Genomic DNA, 16,517 nt, shown 5'->3' with positions numbered 1-16,517 from the left:
AGGCCTGGATCTTAAACAACCTCTATTTCTCTCCTCTCAAACACTTAAAAAAATGCAGTGGCCCAGAAGTCCTTGTCATACTGCATATAAAATAATAAACCACAAACAAGCCAAACACATTTTAGACTAGTGTGTTGGACAAAACCAGCCCAAAATGTTGGTTTAGGATTCAATACAAACTGTAAATCCAGAAAAGTTCATTGAGCAAATCATGGTTTGCAAGTCCAGCAATCAAGGCCAATGCCTCGTTTCTAGATCAGCAATTGGTAGACCAGTTAAACAAGTCTGAAACAGTTGAACGCACAACTCATAAAGGCTGTGTTCACCCATCACACATTTGCTATTGGTTTACTTAATCTTAGTTTCCTGAATAAACTCAATTTGTTAAGCTCATACAACACAATGAATCATAAACATTATGAATAACACACCAGGCTACAAATTTGTTACAAAGCCAGCCACAATATAATCTGTTTGACTTGAGTGTTAGGTGAACACAACCATTGTAATTTAGGAAGCCATCATTGAAAAAAATGAATCAACCATGGCTTGATAAAATGTGTGAACCAGGTTAGTATTTGAAGGATCTGAGTGGCAAAATGAAAAATAATCTATCACTTATAAAAGTGAGTGACAATTACAAATTTCATTAGCAAGTATGATTCTTATACCTTTATAGGAGGGGCCCCTAAACTCTTTCACTCATCCACCCCTTCATTAAGTTTTGGATTGTTCATCAACCCCCATATGAAAATTATTTCATACTTACTTTAACTAATAGTACTACAAATAATAAAACAATAACAATATTGACCACTTTGGAGAACCCTGCTTTATGGTAAGGAAGGCATTAATCAATCACATTTATACTATAATGACCTATTGAAACATTTTCACCCACGCTCCTCCGTTAGTAACACTCTGCCTCTCTTCAAGCTCCGCCTTTTCTTTTTCAGTTTCCCGCTCTCCTCCTTGCAGCCAACCAGCAGAAGCGAGTCGGACCGACCAATCAGAACTCTCTTGCCGCCTCTCCGCCAGGGAAAGCCCCGCCTCTCGCCGCCCAAAGGCGCGTGCGCACTCGTCCGTACGCCGCCTCGGAGGTGTGGGCAGGCCGGGCCCGTCGATTGGTTGGCGGGTTTGTTTGGGCCGAGGGAGACCTTGGGGGCCTGGCTGAGCGCGCGGGGGGCAGAACGTTAGAGCCTCCATGAGCAGGTGTTGTCTACCTGCCGCCTCGGTCGTGAGGGGACTTCTCGGCTCCGTTTTCCTCTGCCTGACGCGGACTATGAGCCTCCGTGGCAGTCCGGCTGCCTACCTGTCGGGGCCCTCGGGCAGCGGCAGGACGGGCTCTGAAGAAGGAGGCAGCGGAGGCAGCGCCTTCTCTCTGCCCTCGACTTCCTCGCCCCGACCGAAGCTGCTGCGGCTGTCGGAGGTGCCAGGCGCCGAGCCCTTCAAAGCCAATGACGTGCTGCTGCACCTGCCCCTCTCTGCCCCGGCGCCGGAGCCGTCTCAGCATCACGTCCTTTACTTCCCGGGGGACGTGCAGGTAGGAGGCGGGCGCCCGCGAGCGGCTTTTCTTCGGACGTGCAAAGCACGCGAGCAAACGCGACGCAGGGGAGTCCGCCGCATCCTGGGCTCGCGGGGTGGGTGACTCCAGCCCGTGTGGCTGGCTAGTTTGTGGTTCAGCGGGGCGTGCGGACGCAGAGCATGGGTGGAGTAAAGCAGGGCTCGGAGAACGGCGATGGGGGTGCCTGAGCCGTGAACGCCGCAGTCCCGATTCTGAGCAAAGATGCGGAGGAGTAAGGCGACCCAGGAAATGCAACGGGAGGGAGCTGCTTTTGGGTAGACAGACGCGGGGTTGCTCCCTAGGACTTCCCTGTTGCAGCGTGACTTGTGCTTTAGTGGGTAAAATTCAGAATTTGGAATGGAAATTCAAAGCTCCAAAGGGAGAGGAATTCATGAATGAATTGCCCGGTGTTAAATCGGGGGGTGTCATCAGAAGAAGCCATGGCCTCTTTTTTAGGCCATGACTGGCACTTTTTTTTTTTATCGTTTTCTACCATTCCACAGCTTTATAGATATACCTCTGTAGATGCTCCTGAAAGTGAAAATCTTAAGATATATATTGGATGCATATCTTAGGGTTTATTTGGGTTTTTTTAATGGAGTCCATAGATATCTTATGCAAATCTTACATAAATAGAAGTAGAGCTGTAAGCACCAGGGATCTTGACTGATCCTCTAGGTTGTTAGTGTCATTTATGGACCAAAAGAGCTTTCCCATGGTGTCCTTTATTTGTTCTTGTTCCATGGTAAAAGGAGTGAGGCTCTTATCCCTGTGCTGGTTGTGGGATTTTCTCTGTGTGTAAACGGGTGGCAGGAAAAAAGACCATACAGCTACCATAGTTACAGCTCAGCAAAATTAATCAGGCTTAATTAAGTCAACTGAAATCAAGAGTAGGCAAAACCTAGTTCAGAAAAGGCTAAGACATAATGGAAGGTCTAAGAATCTTCATATCAATCATTGTAGAGAAATTAATGAGAATTTCCGCTTCCTAAGATGAAAATTGAAATAGAGGGTATTTGTCCCCACTTTTTAAGTCGGTGTTGAGGCAGGGATGCTGTATATCCACCCAAACTCCAGAGTACTTTGTAACAAATTCAAGCACTGTTGGAACATATCCTAAGTCATTTTAGCTTTAAAGGGATTGATGGCGTTTAAAATATTCAGGAAAATCAGATAAGTTACAGTTGGCTGGAATATCTTGAACGGGGAGCTGTATTCTTTTCAAATGCATGCGTTCCTGTAGTTTTATTAGGAACAAATATATGTTCTTTCTACTCTGTTAATAAGTGCTTGTTTTATAAGTGCATGTGACCTGCATTTTTCCTAAGTTTCTTATAAAATAGTGATTCTTTATCTATTTCATTTCAGAACTATCATGAAATTATGGCTTGCCATCCAGAGAACTTCCAGTGGAAACAATGGTGCTTAGAAAATGTTGCAATTATTCTTGGTCATCGTTTTCCAGGCAGTTACATTTGGATTATAAAATGTTCCCGTATGCATTTGCACAAGTTTAGCTGCTATGACAATTTTGTGGCAAGCAATTTGTTTGGAGCACCTGAACATAGTACTGACTTTGGAGCCTTCAGACACCTTCATGCCCTGCTAATTAATGCATTTAAACTTGCTCAAAAATTTTTGCTGTCTCAGAGAAGCATGTATGATTTCAGCGATGATGCAAAAGCAGTTTGTGAATTACCTACTGTTGCTACTAGTAACGGTTGCCCAGCAGCAGAGAGACACTGTGAATATTTTAGCAATTCTACTATGAGCTTTAATGAGCCTTCTGCTATTGGTGGAGCTTCATTCACATTAATAGGATTCAGTAAAGGCTGTGTTGTCTTGAATCAATTACTTCATGAACTGAAAGAAGCAAAAAAGGACAAGGATATAGATGCTTTTATACAAAATATAAGAGCTATGTACTGGTTGGATGGTGGTCATTCTGGAGGAAGTAATACTTGGGTAACCTACCCTCATGTGCTGAATGATTTTTCACAGACTGGAATTTCAGTTAATGCTCATGTCACACCATATCAGGTATTTGATACAATGAGAACATGGATTGGAAAAGAGCACAAGAGATTTGTACAACTTCTTGAAGAGTTTGGTGCAAATATAAATAGCCAGCTTCATTTTGCTGATGAAGCACCTTCTTTGGACAATCACTTCAAAGTGCATGAAGTATTTTGACATTTTAATATACCAGTATACTGTAGTTGCAAAATAGATCTTAAACTTCAAGTTTAAGAATATGTTTTCTTAACACTTGGAAGAGGAAATACAATATATGCTTTCTAAGATGAATGTTGATTAGAGCCTACTGCTTGTAACTGAAGTCACCAGGAAGCTCCAGCTTTTGATCTGAACAAGGCAGTACTATTCCTGAGGAACACCAGTTTCAGAGCAAAACAAAAACTAATTCAGATTAATGTTAGAGGGAAAGTTTATTTAGTTAGAATCATAATGACTAAAACTTTCAAGTCCAGGTATAAAAACAGCATCTTCAAATTGTTCTAATTAGATGAAATTGAAGTTTTAAGTGTTTTTGAATAATTAGATGGGATAGTAATTAGAATATCAAAGCTATTCTAAACATTATTTAGTACTTTAGCACTAGCAATGCAGTACAATGGTTATTTTGACACTATTTATCTTTATTGCAATGAGTATATATTAACCTTGGGAATAAGGTGAATAACTACTATACTGTTGTATCAGAGGTGCCCTGCAGTTTCTAACCATTGCAAGCATCTACAAATGTGTTTATTTTATTTCTGGGGGGGATTGAAAGAGTATTAAACATCTTTTTGTGTGTGAGACCAAAAATGTATAATCTCACTCTGGTTCAACATTCCATATTAATGGTGAAGCTTGACTAACTCTTAATACAGTTTTGAGCTTTTATATCTTGAGACTGTTAGAACTTTTATAACAACTGTGATCGTTACTTTGCTGAACATCAACCCATGTATCTACATGATGCTAATACTATACATTTTGGAAAAATGGTAGTACATCTATTTTAGTAATGGTCATAATACAGTTATTCATTATTTGTAATAGGAACATTAAGTAGCATTCTCTATAAAACAGCAATTCTGTGAGAGAAGGATCACTACAGTGTAAACCATTTTGGTGTTTCTGTAGTTAAAAATTAATTTAAAGCAGTTGCTAAGGCAGCAGTGCAATTGATCAGCATTTTTATACATTGTTTGGAACTTAACTACAAACCAGAACACTATCTGAAAATGGAATTTGGAAGATACAGAATTCAGCTGAATTTCAAAGGAATTGTAACACAATAGGATTCTTTAAAACTTTAATGAACAAAATTAATATTGTTGAGATAGAAAACTAGAACAATTGCTAGAAAGCCTTTTTACTTTCTTTGTTAAGAATCACAGGCTGTGTCCAATTTTTTGCTTTAACAGAAAAGAGTTTGATAATCTAATTTTCACTGAATATCCCTCTCAATTCTCCATACCATCATTCCATCCTGTGTTTTGCAAGGAGGCACCTTTCAAGAGTAATTATTTTAAGTGGGACAGAAAGTTAAGGTGGGAGAATCAATACAAATGGAGATCCTTATTTGCAAGAGTGCAAGCACTGCCTGCTTACTATCCATTGTGTAGGCTACAGTTTTTGAGCATGAGTAAGTTATAGAACTACTATAATAGTTATAATGGGTGGAATTTAATGGTAAGCTTGCATCATGGAAGCCATTTTTGCTCCTCTAGTGTCTATAAACCCTCTGAAGCAGATTTGAGTGTCACGAGAGCTGTGAGGAAAAGAAAGTCGTGTTTTGTTAGCAATAGTCCTTTAGCATAGGCTTGGATGCTATCTCATCTTCTGTACAGAGAGGATGCAAGTTTGATACATCAGTATGAATGTGAAATGGACATTTGTCCTGATCCAATCATTCACTCTGGGCACTTGAGGTGTTGTACACTGACCCTTTATTTAATCACCTCGCTTCAGGAGTATTTTACAAAGGGATGTACACATAGAAGTAAGTGGGAAAGCCAAGGTGTTAGGTAAGGCCAAAATGCAGGCATTTTTGCTTTTCACACATTCCAGTCAGATTTTTTTGTTGCACTTTGAGATACATTTTTAAGCAAGGTTTTTACTTTTTAGTCCACGCTTTAAAAAATAATGAACTGCTGGTAATTCAGTCATCCCAAAATTAGTAGTCTACAACCAAAATATCCAGCTTTTAATAAGTACTATTGACATATCGCTTCACAACAGAAGTTAGAAGATGCCAGCAGAGTAGGTGAGTCTTACAGTATTCTGGAGAAAAATAATTTTATTCCATCTGCACCTAGGACATTATGTCTATTTACTGATGGAATCACATCTAGCAGTAAAGTTCTTCCCTGTTTCCCAAATTTGTTCTTGGGGACTGAGAAAGATTTGGGACTGAAATGAGGGGAATAGTATATTGCATGCCTTCAATACAGCTCATTAACTGTGTCATAGTATAAATTTTCTGTGCCAATAAATGTTTTCAGTATGACAAACTCTTGCTTACCTTTCAAAGCTGGTTTTATGAATAACCATTTTGTTGTTCTTACAGTAGATGTTTAAATAATTTTCCTGAATGGAACTAAGCTAGTTACTCTGGTTTCTACAGAGAATTGGAAGACTATTGGATAAGAAAAATGAAAGTAGTATAGTATCAAAGACAGATTAACTTTTTTTAAAAAAAGTATTCAGTTCAATAAAATGTTTTGATATTTGTTAAACTGCAAAGTGTACATTGTTCAGTACTAATCTTTGAGGTCAAGTAATTTAGAGTAAGCATCTATTTTTAAACTCTAAATTATTTTTCTAGCTAAGTGTGAAGAAATAAGTAACTTTTATGGTTGCACATTTTTCTTCCAGTCAGTAGCCTAGGTTGTATTGATACTTGGCACATCTTTACAGTTCAGATTTTAGAAAAGACTATCTAGATAGAATATGTTTGGTTATAATCAATATGTCTCCAAACCTCCATAATAAAACGTTTCCCCAGCATCCCTTTGGATAAAAAGCAGTTAAGGTTAGGGATGTGTTTGAAATAGATGTGTTTTCCTGACATAATACATATAGTGTGTTTGCCCCTCTGCCCCCTCCTCCACATTATCTGTGATCCTTTCTTTCATCCTTCCTTTCATACTCTCCATACAGCCATCAACCTTGAGTTCAAGTGCTAGGCACCAGGAAGAATCACAAAGGGGCAGGCAGTTTGGCTGGATATGCCATACTTAAATTCAAGGGCAGTGGCTAAGGGAAAGTTCCCATCTGCTGTGTAAGATGGCCAGCTCTATAATTCAAACAAACAAAAATAAATATTCCCTTGTATTAAAGTGCTGTATCCAATTGATTGATACACTTGTCCCTATCCTTAATCTTCCCAGTGCCACCTTTTTCCTATCTCTCCTTAGTTGCCATGCGCTGCCACCAATGGCCTTGCTTCTCTCTCTCTACTCATCATGAAACACATCTGGAACACACAAGTTCTAGGTCTCTTCCCAGACCAAACAAGTATATTTTGATCTGGACACAGACCAATTAACAGTGACTATTATGAAATGTTTTGCACAGCCAATATTACATACTTTTTATTCATTAGATTGTTACATATTTACGTGAAAGTTTCAGATAACAGCACAACTCTTTGCAGACAACTTAAATATGTACTCTGCTGAAAAGCAGTATGCTGCAAACTAGTCAAAACCATATCCTGCCATTTCTATAAGAAAAGTTTCTTATGTGAAGTTTTTTACACCTGTTCAAGGTATAACTACAGAGTAAATTAAAAAATAAGCACTGAAGAGATTGTTATACCACCTTCACAGTTTGTTAACTCCAAACTCAATAGACCTGTCTGCAACTCCTTAAAAATTATGTCTTTTCTGGGCTTCTTGGAAAACACATTTAATTAAAGGATGTGCCAATAGCGTTAGGTGTGCACATCACTCCTTCAAATCCAGATTGATGTATAATCCTATGGTTTATATCTCCTTAGCATCCCCTTACATTCTGTTCATAAACAATACTGACATTTTAGCAGTATGTTTTCAAAAATGGCTTGTGTTCTCTGGCTTAAATGGTATATATACTAGTGGCCACCCTATTCATTGGTTCACAAGAGACATTTTAATGCATGTTTGTAAGAACAACTGTTAGTATTCAAAAATGTTCTTTATTCATAATTACTGCTATAAGTTTTTTCTTGGATGCGTAATACCATTCTCCGACCATAGAAGTCTCTGTATTCCTCAGGAAGTTCTTCCAGGGTTTTCAGTGCTCTATCCAAAATCTGTATTGCTCTTGAGGCTGCAGTGAGATCTTTGTTTCCATAGGGGTCTGTTTTATCATAGCATTCAGAAGGAAGCTGCTTCCAGAAAACATTGACTCCAACTCCAAATTCCTCAGAAGTCACATTATGGAACCACAAAGCTGAGAGGAGAGAAAGTCTTAAAACATATTTTACACATACTACAATATTTACTGAAAGATTCTTTGATTTCCAGTTTCCAAGAGTAATTGTTTTGCAGTGACAGCTTGGCAAAGAAAGCAAGATCGTTCAGTCTTGTGTACATATGTTTCTGTAAATTGAAGATTGGAAGATTTTTCTTAAGATATACTTGGGACTATAGGTCCTTTAGGTTAAATTTGGACCACTGTTCTACAAACATAAGAAATTTGAAGTAGTGAGTTATAGCTGGTGGAAGACCCCCTGTACTAACCAGGCATTCCAGTCAATGGAAGTTGAAGCCAGTTTTGCTGATTCTTCAGCTGCACATGCCAAACTGTTCTGAAAGTCCCTTATAGTTAAAAACAATTGGGAAGAGAGGCAGAGAAAGTAAGGGTACAGGTAGTCCCCGGGATAAGAATGCCTAGTTTACAGACGACCCATAGTTAAGAACAGAGCCTACTGTAGCGAAATTTGAATTAAATACACAATGTTCAAGTTAATTACACAATACTATTTATACAGTGTTATGCAATAATACTGTTCCAGCTTACATACAAATCAACTTAAGGACAGGCTTTAGGAACAGAACTTATTCTTAAACTGGGGACTACCTGTAATCCATGAAAATCATCACTATCCCATTTCACCTAAAGGAACAACTAATTTAGATTCAAGTGGCATCCAGAATACAGCTTCAAGAATCTACCCCTAACATTGTGTTTGCTTTCCCTCTTTATTTCCTGCCTCATGTACGCTTACCACTTTTGAGGTTTGAGGAGACTTATACCTCTAAGGAGCAGACATCTAGCAACTACAAATGCTGTCATTAGCTGTACTAGATGTGCAGATCTAGTTAGTGTCCAACCTGGTCATATATTGATTCCTTGAAAGAACTAAAAATTGACCTGTCAATGGTGGTTATGCCAAGAGCTTTCAAATGAGCAGAGAGCTAGTATGAACTGTTACTTTTTATGTATGAGGCACTTTATTCTAATTCAAACAGCATTCCTCTGAACTACAGTAATCAACTCATTTGATTAAATCTAAATTTGATAAAGAAGAGATTACATCTGCTCTCCAAAGGACCACGGACCAATCCAGCTGGTATACTTAGTACCCAAGCCAAGTTGCTAAAAATAGCTTCAGATGAAGGAACAGCCATGTAGGTTTGGAAGAAACCCAAATTCTTACATTATCTGGAAGATTTTAATATATAAAATGGATGTGATAAACTTGCAGTCTCCTTTGGATCTAGCTCAATCATGTAATGGGTCTGACAGGAATTTAAATGTGCAGAGTAAAAAATGAGGAGTCTGGTGGCGTCTTTTCAGACTAACGTTTTGTTAAAAGATATACACTTTTCGGCTCATGATTTTGGCTACCATAGACTAACACAGCTTTCCTCTTACAGGGTCCAGAACAGTGTAACTAAGAATGAGGGTATGGTTCAGCCTATCCATATAAAAGCTGCTTTTACTCCTCTCTCTGCCAGGGCCCAAAGGGATGCTTCCCCTGATTTGAATCACCTCCCAATTGTATCTTGGTTGGCTATATAAGATTAAATGTCCCCTCTTTGACATTTAATCTTATATTGGATTATGACACAAGCCAAGTAGAGTCTCACCCTCATCCTGCATAGAATGTTACAAGCAGGGGATCATATTCCTAAAATAAATGGAGTATATTAACATTGACTAGGACATATATTAATTATGTTACTACATTCATTTTTAAAATAGTAATGCAGTCCCATAAATGTAATCAGATTCATGGGCTAAATTTGTTGTAATCGTTTAATATGTCAGTATTGCCTGTCTTTTCCCAATTTCTACTGCTTTTTCTTACACATGTCAGAATTAATTTGTTTGTTATAGACACCATCAGTTAATTTTGCACTAGATAAAGACTAAGGTAACATAATTTTGTGCTAAGACTGTTCAGCATTTAAAGACACATTCATTTTTTTTAGTTTTTTCACTTATTTAAAAAAAACCACAACCTATGATACCGTTAAATATTAGAGGTTTTATTAGTTAGAGCTTGGTCTTAAATTAATGTGGACCCCATTAAGTATTTGGTTATGCAGAGTAGACAGCCTTCCTACAGTCCTTTAAAACAAGAAAGAAAATAGCTGAATTTGTTGTGTTTTCTTACCAGGAATGAATAAGACATCTCCTGCTTCCAGCTGACATTCATAACGTCTGGCCTTAATAAAGAGAGGGTATTTCTTCATGTCTGGTTTATCCACATCTAGCACCTCTGATTTTGTGCCTAATGAAGATTTCAATGAACAATCAATGACAATGCTTCTACTAAACTGGATTAGTTTTAAAGCTACCAGCATAATATTTAGGCCTCCCATTTGGGAGACATGCAAGAGAAAAAAACTGCTTGAATGAGTGTATATACACACATAAAATACTATGTGTCTCGAATTGGGTATTGGGCTGCCAAAACAATGTTTTTCCATTTCTGTACTCTTTCAAGCTATCAAATGCTACTACATCAAATTTAACTACAGTATGGTGCAATTTAAGTGTAAGTCTTTATTAAACCAAATGGGATATTCTTTCCCTGTAATCTCAGAAACACTAGTGTTTAATTGTTCACAGGCATTAACCATACTATTTCATCCCACAATAGCTCTTCTTTATTCAGTGATTATCAAGTTTGGAAATAAACCACATATATAAGCAAACAACAAGTCTGCTCTTCAGTCTCATCTAGAATGCAGATAGTCCAGAGCAACTGTCAACTGATCTTTAGCAATTTGCATCTCATTAGCAACTGCCTACTCTAGTTAGCTAGTTTAGTGGGTGAAAAGGGCTGTGTTTTGTTTCATTTGTTTCATTTGCTTCATTTTTCCTTTTTATTTTGTGTTTATTTAAAGGTTATAGGCAACACCACAGGATGGCTTTATTTAAAAAGAATATTATACACCACAATAAATCAGCAATGCTATTTTTCAAATGGCATCCAGGAAATTACAAGGCAGCTAACTTCACAGGTCAATAATCTATTAAAGTGAGCAATAAGGATAAAATGAACGGTTTTACAATACTGGAAAATAAGATTCTACCCAAGAATGTATTGGGGCTATTATTTTTCATATCATATCTGGTGCTAGGAATGAGTAGTGACATGATCAATGACACTTATGTTATTCAGGATGATAGAAAACCCACATAGATTATGAAAAATGTCCTGCAGTTTTAATGTTTAATATTTTATTTTATTAATTGTTATGTAGTCACAATGAGACTGTGCTTAATCAAGAAGATGATCTTAAGGTGATGTTGGAGCTATAAGAAAGGCAAATTACATGCCCAAGATTATAGGAAAGGGACTAAAAGTAAAAGTTCCAGTAATGGAATGTCTGTGTACAAATTTACGATGTATGTATCCTGGTCAAAAATCAAGGTTATGCTGGAAGACAAAAGGATAACCAAGATTATGAAAGAACTTTAAAGTTTCCACATGAGGAAAAATGACAAACAGATTAAGGGAAGTCTCAATAAAGGTTTCTAAAAAAAACAGGCACAGCAGACAAAATAGAATGTATTTATATTCAACAACAGAATTTGGGATTATCCAATGTTATTAACAATACACTGGAGACAAAAAAAAAAACCCATTGTATACAATGTAAGGTAAATGTTATAGATGAGGTGATTGTAAAAAGGGTTTATGCCAAATGTATGAAAGACAGTCTAGTGACTACTACTAAATATGATCCAGGTTTCAAAAGCAGTACAAAACTGAGTTTGTCTGTCACTTTGGATCAAAGAACAGGAGAGAAATTGTCCAAGGGCATCCTAAAGATATCTGAGCAACCAAAGTGGGAACTGAAACACTACAACTAATGGAAATGTGATCTCATGTACCAGGAGTGTTCTTCAGTCCTTATGTAGTAAGGTATCTGCTTTTAAACTAGGTAGCATACACAAACACACCTGATAAATATAAATATGGTGCATCACGGGGGCTGAACAGTACAATTCGTTTCTTTCCTGTCACCTGAATTAAGAAGTTATCCATTACCTACAAATGTGGAAACAATAAGTATTACTGAGTGTGTGACCAGATAAGAATTTCAATACTGTTGCAGCTATAATAAATTAGAGCTATCAAATTAGCAGTAATAGTCATTTACAATGACTCTGAAAACCATGTCAGATCATGAACCTTCACTCTCTTGCCCTTTTCCTATGTGAATAGGAGATTCTCTGTTAATAAAAGAAAATGCATGCACATTAAATTAAGACAATTTTTCATATTATAAGAGTAAAATAACCATCTCTCATTGTCTGTCTTTATATCTTTACCTCTGTAAAGATATAAACACACACACACACATGTATATAGATACATATGTAATCTTGATTTAGAAAAAGAAGTCTGAAAGTCCTGACGTAGTCTAACACCTAGAGTGTTCCTTTTAAATATTCTTCAAGAAAACAACACAAAATCCTCTTCTCATAAAGGTCAAAATGAGCTTAGCATACTCTTCATTAATAAATATTTAGGAATATATTATTTACATCATAATGTGTCCAAAGCTGTAGACCTTCTGAACTTATGCGGAAGACAGTGGAGAAGAACTGCTCCTTTTCAAAGTATTCTGGGATTTGAATGTCATCTGCCAATAAAGGAAACTGATTTCTCAAATCTGCAATATCCTGAAACAAAAATATTTATCTTGGCTGGAGTTGCAAATTATGCTAACCCATAAAACAGCATTTAGAAATCATAATAGTTGGGTTCATATAGCACATGAAGCCAAAAGTAAACCAATGATACTATGGCTTAGTGTGATGTAGGAATCCAATTATACTGAAAACCTCCGGAAGAGGAAAAGCATTATTAGGATGTTGCAGAAAGACAGAAGACCTTAGCCCATAGTTGTAGGTCTGCTAAGATTTCCTCCCCTGTGAATTGCAAAATCTCTTCCATTCAAGAGATGTTGATTATCTCGGGCTGTCAATAAGGCATTTAGAACAAGCCAAGTTTCCAGGCCATCCATCAGGTTTATTCATACTTGGATTGAGAGAGTTCAAATAAGGCATAATGTGATACATATAAGTATCGCTATATTACACTTCAAATCCTACTTTTGGTTCCAGATCTAAAGAAATTGGGAGTTTGTTTCAGCAAAGGAACAGAAAAGGTATGAATATGTTAGGAACAGTTTTAGTATAGAATTGCTGAAGTTAACAAGGGGAAACAAAGGAAACATTTGGCTCAGAACCTCTATGAACAGTACAGTTTAACACTGTTTTTCAAATCTCTCTCCAAACCACTAGTCAGGGAGTTGCAGGATAGAATAAAACTCTTTTTGCAAGAGCATCCATTTCCTTGTCTGTCCCAGGAATTAACAGTGATATCACCTTCTCCAAATCTCTTCAAAAGAACCAGCCAATGCTTCTCTCTATCAGCTTTATGATCCTCCATTCCCTCTATTTTAAATGGACATAGTAAAAAAGCATAAGCTAAGGACAGAACTTATATAAGGGTTATCTAGCATAGCTCTCAGAGGAGAACTAACATTTTTAAGATGAGCATTTATCTTATACCATATACTCACCTTCCGGGGGTCTTCTCCCAGTGATCGTAAATAATACTTTTCATCCTTAAAAATACAAACATGTGGAAAATAAATTGCACTGAATAAGTACATGAGTATTTAATTGATTTAGCTTGTCAAGTTCCATGTAATCTCATAACTGAAAAAGAACCTAAACAACAAAAAAAAAATCAGCTCAGCTAAAGTATTAGTAAGTAAATACATTACCTCAGAAAGAAAATAATCTGAATGTTTGATTTCAGCTGCTCTCTTTACAAATACATCAAAAGGCAATGTTCTGAAATTCAAAATAAAAATAAGATTATCAAAATGTTTTACATAGATGGGACTGACTTTTAACAATAATTACCTCAAAACATTTACTTTGATTGAATGAAGAAAGAAAAAATACAATTAGGAACAGTTGTTTAAGGTTGATACCCTAATATTCTTACTAGAATTTAAATTCCACTGATATCAATAAAACTGACTTCCAGAAACAGACTTAGGATAGGCTTGAAAATTATTTACCATGGGTCAATTATTGGTAAATTTGTGCTGACTGCCATATAAATAGGTTCAATCCTTCTAGTCAACTAAGGGCTTCTAATTCTAGTGAAGCATTTCCATTGGCAGAATTAGGAATAGAATCTTCAACAATTCCTCCTCCTGTCTCCTGCCCTACATGCCTCCCAAAATGTATTCCAGAAGACTGGTGGACCTCCAGAAAAATGCAGGTGGTGATGCTGGGGGCTGCAGAGGGAATCAGGAACTAGGGAAAATCATTTTCCCTCCCCCATCTCAATAGCGGGAAACTCCTAGAAGGAACTGCACTGAAGAAGTGCTCCTAAAGATGTGGAGAGACAGTTGGATCCCCTCTCCCCTCATGTCAGAAAATTGTCACAGTAATCTCAGCAAAATATATTTCACATTGAAACTGATTACTTTATTTCCAAGGACTTTCTCATACAGACACTGGCTATTACTCCCACCAATTTCAATACAATTGCAAATACTTGATCCAAAATCATCTTGTGATTTTCATTCACATTTGTAGTAGTATGCAGAACTGCTTTCATATTCTTTATGTGGATAAGTCCAAACTGTAAGTTAGAGTACACTGTGAACCTGTTGTACTTGGAATGGGTGACCGAATGAGGCATGAAAAAGAGAGCCATAGAAAATAGTGTAGGAATTTCATAGACAAATAATAATTGGATGAACTGAACATTGGGGATTACACCACCCTTTCTGGTTCATTAGTTAAGGCAGCACAATTATTCACTGCCATGGGAAAACAAGTAAGCTTGTGTAAGAGGCAGGTGGGAGAATGTAAAAATTAAGTCTTAGAAAAAAAGTTTCAACAGTTCACACACACACAAACCCTGCAAATCAGCCATTGTGAAAATGTGTAAATGGATTGACAGTACAGAAATCTGTATTATCTACATTGGGAAAGGCTAAACCAAGCCAGAAGCCTTCTTAATGCAAATAGTTCTAGAGCTGCTTGTTCCTCTTCCCAAATGACACATCTGTAGTTTGTTTTGAGCTAAGCATGGCATGTGACAGCAGTCTACGTCTAACCAGAACAGCAACATCTGGGGTGCTACGAGTTCCCACTTACAGAAACAGAGTAAAGCTTGGAACAGAATACCTATATACAAAGTTCTTACTAAGGAAGTTCATCTGTGGCACAGTGGAAACATGAATCTTTACTTCTTTATTCCCTGATGCTTGACAGAGGTAATCTACTGTCCATTTGGTCATACAAGGGCCCAGATCTATTCCTTTCAGTACTGCAGGCTTTCTCTGAGAATGAAAAAAAAAAAAAAAGTTACTGCACAACATGCTGGCATTTTGCTATTTTTTCAAGGCACTCATGGGAAGAGGGCAAGTGATAAAACATGCGTTGTGATGAAAACTCCATCCTTTAGGATTTCATGTAACATCATGATGCAAATCCAAAAGGCTGGAGCTTGTGCTGTTACTTCAAAATGCACATGTCATCAGTTTATATCATGGTTAGAAACAAACAAAAGCCTATGAACTATCTTATACTACTGACCATCCAAACCTTACCAGTAGTTATGAGAAACCAAACAACAAGCTAATAAATAAAATTACATACCTATTCTTACATAAGTATTTTAATTAAATGAATCTTCCACTAAGATATTGATTGTGTAACCATTAAAATGAACTTCATCTATATTTGTAACTTTTATTATTTTTCTATCAGAGCATGCTTTAGTGAAATACATCATACTCATCCTTATTCTAATGACAGGATAAGCAATAATGAACAACCTACAATACAGTACTGGATTAGTCTACAGTTTACAGAGCTATATGCAACCTAATTCTTAGCACAACTACTTTGAAGCAAGTCCCCAAGATTGTAACTTCTAAATAAATGTATCTAAGGCTACAGTCCAGCTGAACCTTGTTAATTCAAATCAATACTCTAATTAGGTTTGTTTTTCAATACATCTAATAAAGAGACAGCAAACAAAGTATTGGAAGAACTTAGCAGCAAGTCTAAGTATTAAAGGCGAAACAGAATTGACTGTTTAAAAAAATGCATACAGGTTATATTAATTTATTAAGAAACAAACTTGATGTAACGAAAAATAGTCCTCGACTTACGACCAGGCCCAGAACTCAGAGTCTCCTGGTTTCTAGACCAGCCCCTTCGCCACTAAACCAATTATCCTACATGTCTTTGCCACGTTGTTTACAAACGATCCGAAAGACAGCGTTTGAGCCTCCGAGTTTCACCCACCAGGGGATAGATGTCCTGCAAAAAGCGCTGCCGAGTGACCCCGATGTACTGCAGCACTCGCTGCGTCTCCATGATCCCTGCTCAAAAGCAAGCCGACGCCTACTCACTTCCTCCTTTGGGTCCGGCGGTGATTTCCCTCCGC

The 16,517-nt window shown here is 37.3% G+C and overlaps 2 protein-coding genes across 3 annotated transcripts; one reads left to right on the top strand and one right to left on the bottom strand.

Moving 5' to 3' along the window:
- The first annotated feature begins 1,052 nt into the window (after positions 1-1,052).
- On the top strand, positions 1,053-5,134 carry CUNH2orf69 (chromosome unknown C2orf69 homolog). The gene is made up of 2 exons (XM_007432320.4): positions 1,053-1,543; positions 2,933-5,134. Exons 1-2 carry the CDS (start codon positions 1,205-1,207, stop codon positions 3,755-3,757), a joined length of 1,164 nt encoding a protein of 387 aa, XP_007432382.1. The 5' UTR covers positions 1,053-1,204; the 3' UTR covers positions 3,758-5,134.
- Positions 5,135-5,336: 202 nt separating this feature from the next.
- On the bottom strand, positions 5,337-16,509 carry TYW5 (tRNA-yW synthesizing protein 5). 2 transcript variants are annotated; one of them, XM_007432319.4, is made up of 8 exons: positions 16,376-16,509; positions 15,248-15,402; positions 13,822-13,891; positions 13,615-13,659; positions 12,572-12,709; positions 11,984-12,071; positions 10,185-10,301; positions 5,337-8,011 (listed from the first exon to the last, which is right to left on the bottom strand). In XM_007432319.4, the coding sequence occupies exons 1-8, from the start codon at positions 16,445-16,447 to the stop codon at positions 7,755-7,757; spliced, it is 942 nt and encodes a 313-aa protein (XP_007432381.1). In that variant the 5' UTR covers positions 16,448-16,509; the 3' UTR covers positions 5,337-7,754. The 2 variants fall into 2 exon arrangements, with proteins under 2 accessions (XP_007432381.1, XP_087991797.1); XM_088135671.1 differs by lacking the exon at positions 16,376-16,509 and adding an exon at positions 16,240-16,260 and having other exon boundaries at positions 5,359-8,011.
- Between the last annotated feature and the right edge of the window lie 8 nt (positions 16,510-16,517).

Source organism: Python bivittatus, unplaced genomic scaffold (genome assembly GCF_059951505.1).
Source record: "Python bivittatus isolate LINGU-HERP-01145 unplaced genomic scaffold, Pbiv_v1 ctg000200_np1212, whole genome shotgun sequence".
NCBI lineage: Eukaryota > Metazoa > Chordata > Lepidosauria > Squamata > Pythonidae > Python > Python bivittatus.
Note: the sequence above shows the minus strand (reverse complement) of the source record. Positions and strands in the feature narration are given on the sequence as shown.